Raw genomic sequence first — 4,162 nt, 5'->3', positions numbered from 1 at the left:
TGATATGATTAGGCTCAATCTTGAAAGGTTATTCGTATTCTTTGATTTGTTAGTTAAGCCTACTTTTAGGTCAGGGTGAAACGTACATTTTGGGAACACGGTAGTGCAATTGAGTGGGAGCGCTATCATAAACATGAAATCTATAGCTTCTATCTGGCGAATAGTAAGCAAAGGATGATCTCCTTCGAGCTTGACCAAACGAACATAAATGGTGGAGTACTCATTTCACATAAGCTGAAATATCATTTATACGGGGTCAAGTGTTTTAAGGAATAAATACATTGTAGGGTGTAACGGTAATTTAATCCCTTTACAGTGTAGATCATTCATATAGAGGATCAGTGATCAAATTAGGATTATAATAATGGATAACTAATGATGTGTCTATATGGTGGAACATATAGAGCATTTTATATAACTGAGAGTGCAATTCTAAGTTCTATGCGTGGATTCAACAAAGAATTAATAAGTTAGTGAATTTTAGTAATAAATTCTTGATCTACTTATTGGAAGCTCGGTTATGTAGACCCATGGTCCCCGCACTAGTTGAGATAATATTGCTTGTAAGACTCATATAATAGGTTTTGATTAATCAATTATAATTCTCAAATTAGACTATGTCTATTTGTGAATTTTTCACTAAGTAAGGGCGAAATTGTAAAGAAAGAGTTTATAGGGGCAAATTTGTTAATTATGATACTTTGTATGGTTCAATTAATAAATATGATAAATGACAATATTATTTAATAATTATTTATAGTTATTAAATAGTTAGAATTGGCATTTAAATGGTTGAATTAGAAAATTGGCATTTTTGAGAAAATCAGATGCAGAAAAGATAAAACTGCAAAATTGCAAAAAGTGAGGCCCAAATCCACTGTGTAGGGCCGGCCACTTTTTTAGGGTTTTTCCCTCTGATATTTTCATTATTTTAATGCCAAATAATTCAAACCTAACCCTAGTGGAATGCTATAAATAGATAGTGAAGGCTTCAGAAAAATTACACTTAAATTTTCTACTTTTTTATTCAGAAAAAACTGAGCCTTCTCTCTCCCTATCTTTGGCCGAACCCACTCTCTCTCTCTCTTCCTCATTGAGATTTCAAAATTCTTAGTGTATGAGTAGTGCCCACACACAGCAAGTGATACCTCAATCATAGTGAGGAAGATCGTGAAGAAAGACTTTCAGCAAAAAGGAGTTTCAGCATCAAAGATTCAGAGAAAGAGATCCAGGTTCAGATATTGATAATGCTCTGCTACAAAAAGGAATCAAGGGCTAGATATCTGAACGGAAGGATTCATATTATTCCGCTGCACCCAATGTAAGGTTTCCTAAACTTTATATGTGTTTATTTCATCGTTTTAGAAAGTTCATATTTAGGATGTTAATAAACATACTTGTGAGTAGATCTAAGATCGTCGTAAAATAAATTCCGACATATGATGAAGAATGTGAATTCATTGAGGCTTGGGGGAACATGCTTGGGAAATATAATCTTAAAAATAATGAATGGTTGGCACAACAGTTCAAACTGAAGGAGAAATGGGCTTTGGTATATGGAAGAGAGGCTTTTTGTGCCAATATGACTACTACTCAACGAAGTGAAAGCATGAATAATGTACTTAAAAAGTATTTAGCTATCAACACACTATGTTGCGGTTTTTTCAACATTTTGAGAGGTTGATCAATGATCGTCGTTATGAAGAGTTAAAAGCAGACTTTAAAGTTAGTTAACGTAATTTAGCACCATCACTTCCAATTAAAATTTTGAATCATGCAACAACTGAAAACACCCCTACAGTGTTGAGAATGTTTGAAGTTGAGTTTTCAAAGGCTTATAACTGTGCGATGGAACTTCGTATTGAGCAAGGAGCAGTTACAGAATATAAGCTTACTCCAAATGGTAAGTATTTTCACCACATAGTTAAATATGACTCATCTGTTAATACGGTGATATGTAGTTGCAAGAAATTTGAGTTTGCAGGAATATTGTGCTCACATATCCTTAAGGTTTTCTCATTTCATAATGTTGTGAAAATACCATCTCAATACATTTTAAAGAGGTGGACAAAGTATGCAACGATGGGAGTTACAAGTAGTACACCTGAGATAAGACAAAGAGATGATCCTAAAGTATCTTTGGCATTATATTATCAAGATTTATCCATGTCTTACAATCATATTGTAACAAGGGCATCAACAAGTGAAAAAACCTATAAACTTGCAAGAGATGTTTTTAAAAGACTTTCAGAAGATGTTGATGCATGTTTGAAAGAAGAAACATTTCAAAGCAAAGATGAGAATCATACAGCCAATGAAATTAATACAACAATAAAAGGTATAAAATCAAATAACAAGAGAGTTCGTGGTAGTTCTTCACGTCCAAAGAGTGCTCTTGAAAAAATGCGGAAGAAGACCAAAGTCTCCAAAAGAAATTCATCTACAAAACATGTGCTTATTCTTGATTTCTTTTTACCAGTTTTTATTTTTAATTATGTAAACAATATTAAAAATTACATATTTTATCTTGTAGGTTTCACAAGACTTTAACAACAATGATCAAGTCAATAGTTATATACCACTCTCTCAATCAGACTTGTCATTCTCCGCACCATCATTTAATCATAATCATGTAACAAATTTTATACATTTTTTAAAATATTATTTTTATCAAGAGTGATGTTTATATAGATGATATTATATATATAATGATCTTTTTTTTACAGATTAATGATACACCTGAAATTTTAAACGTAAGAGCAAGCATGACCGAATTACTTTTACAGGTATATTGATTTCTTTTTTTGAAAGTATTGATTTTAATTAATTATGTATGATATATTTTATTTTATTTCTTATAAAATTTTAATTGTTCATGTATACAGGCTGAGAAGGCATCTACTGGGTTTATTTGAAAACAAGTAATTTTTCAAGAATACTAAAATTAGTTAATATGTTTGAAATGTAATTCACAATTATGATTATGTGAAATGTTTATTTAGAACATATTATATTTTTTATATCATTGTGGTGTGGATTTAATTAATTAGTTTTATAAATTATAATTATTTTGTTTTTTTCATAAATGAATACATCATATAAAAAGTCTTAGTAATTTGTAAAAATGAATATATTTTAAGATTTTTGAAAAAAAAACTAAAGATGAAATTTATATAAACATATAAGTATATTAAATTCGTAATATTGGTATATATGTATATAAGTCTGTTTAAAATTAATTAATATCCTTAAAGAAATTTAATAGTGTAAATATAAATAATTATATATACTGCTATAACTATACATAATGTTAATTTAGGAGAAGTTAATTAATAAAAGACTTTGTTTTCAAAAAAAAAAAACTTTTTATATTCTTGGAAAGAAAAAAGTTAGCAATTAATGTGGAGAGAGAATACCAATTCTGTTAGTTTAGTTGTTAAGGTTAACATAATTTTTTATTGAATAATTAAATTAAATTAATGAGGTGGCTGTAATTAATTGGTAGGACAGGGTGGAGACAGCATATTTGGGACAGGTGATTTTTTTCCCAGTTCTACACTGTTCCTCATCACAACAAGCAAATCTCAGGCTCATCAATTTCTCTCTTTTATCAAGACTAAAAAATAGATCACATCACTTAACAAATTAATTTGAAAATGTCCATGTAGATGTATCCTTGTTCTCAGTGCGTACATGAAAAGCTATAACTGTAATTTGTTAAACAATGGTGTCCATTATAGTATAATAGAAGAACTTTAAAGAAATGTTATCTGTCATGTTAAAGGAAAGTGCTAAAGGAAATCAATGCCATTTGTCTTTGTCGTGCCTTTTTGGGGTAAGGCAGATAGTTTGGGGCCTAGTGCAGATGCTTGGGAGCAGGTTTGTACATCAAAGAAGGTTGGGGGACTCAGGTTTAGGAATACTAGTATTGCATGAAACAAAGCTGTAATAGGGAAATATGTATATGGGCTAAAATATAGGTGAAATGGGTCCATAGCATCTATATTAAGGATGATAATTGGTGAGCATACTCCGCCATTTTTTCAAGCAGCTGGTATTGAGAAAAGCACTGAAATTAAGGATCTTTTTAAAAATTAGATTGATGTACAAGAATGTATATATTGTTATATTATTTGTTCTTTACCACGTAATATAATATTAG

At 30.2% G+C, this 4,162-nt stretch overlaps 1 protein-coding gene across 1 annotated transcript; it reads left to right on the top strand.

The window, feature by feature from the left end:
* Window positions 1–241: 241 nt before the first annotated feature.
* On the top strand, window positions 242–2,842 carry LOC133037241 (protein FAR1-RELATED SEQUENCE 9-like). The gene is made up of 3 exons (XM_061114150.1): window positions 242–2,451; window positions 2,534–2,632; window positions 2,727–2,842. The coding sequence occupies exons 1-3, from the start codon at window positions 1,810–1,812 to the stop codon at window positions 2,793–2,795; spliced, it is 810 nt and encodes a 269-aa protein (XP_060970133.1). The 5' UTR covers window positions 242–1,809; the 3' UTR covers window positions 2,796–2,842.
* The last annotated feature ends 1,320 nt before the right edge of the window (window positions 2,843–4,162 follow it).

The sequence above is a fragment of the Cannabis sativa genome, chromosome 4 (assembly GCF_029168945.1).
Source record: "Cannabis sativa cultivar Pink pepper isolate KNU-18-1 chromosome 4, ASM2916894v1, whole genome shotgun sequence".
NCBI lineage: Eukaryota > Viridiplantae > Streptophyta > Magnoliopsida > Rosales > Cannabaceae > Cannabis > Cannabis sativa.
The sequence above is the reverse complement of the archived record's forward strand: the minus strand, read 5'-3'. Positions and strand labels throughout refer to the sequence as shown.

Bases quoted from the DNA above. Each gene is read 5' to 3' on its own strand.
- LOC133037241 (XM_061114150.1), top strand. From the start codon at position 1,810: ATGTTTGAAGTTGAGTTTTCAAAGGCTTATAACTGTGCGATGGAACTT. The intron at 2,452-2,533 runs GTGCTTATTCTT...TTTATCTTGTAG, and splicing joins GAAATTCATCTACAAAACAT to GTTTCACAAGACTTTAACAA. The intron at 2,633-2,726 runs GTAACAAATTTT...TTTTTTTTACAG, and splicing joins CATCATTTAATCATAATCAT to ATTAATGATACACCTGAAAT.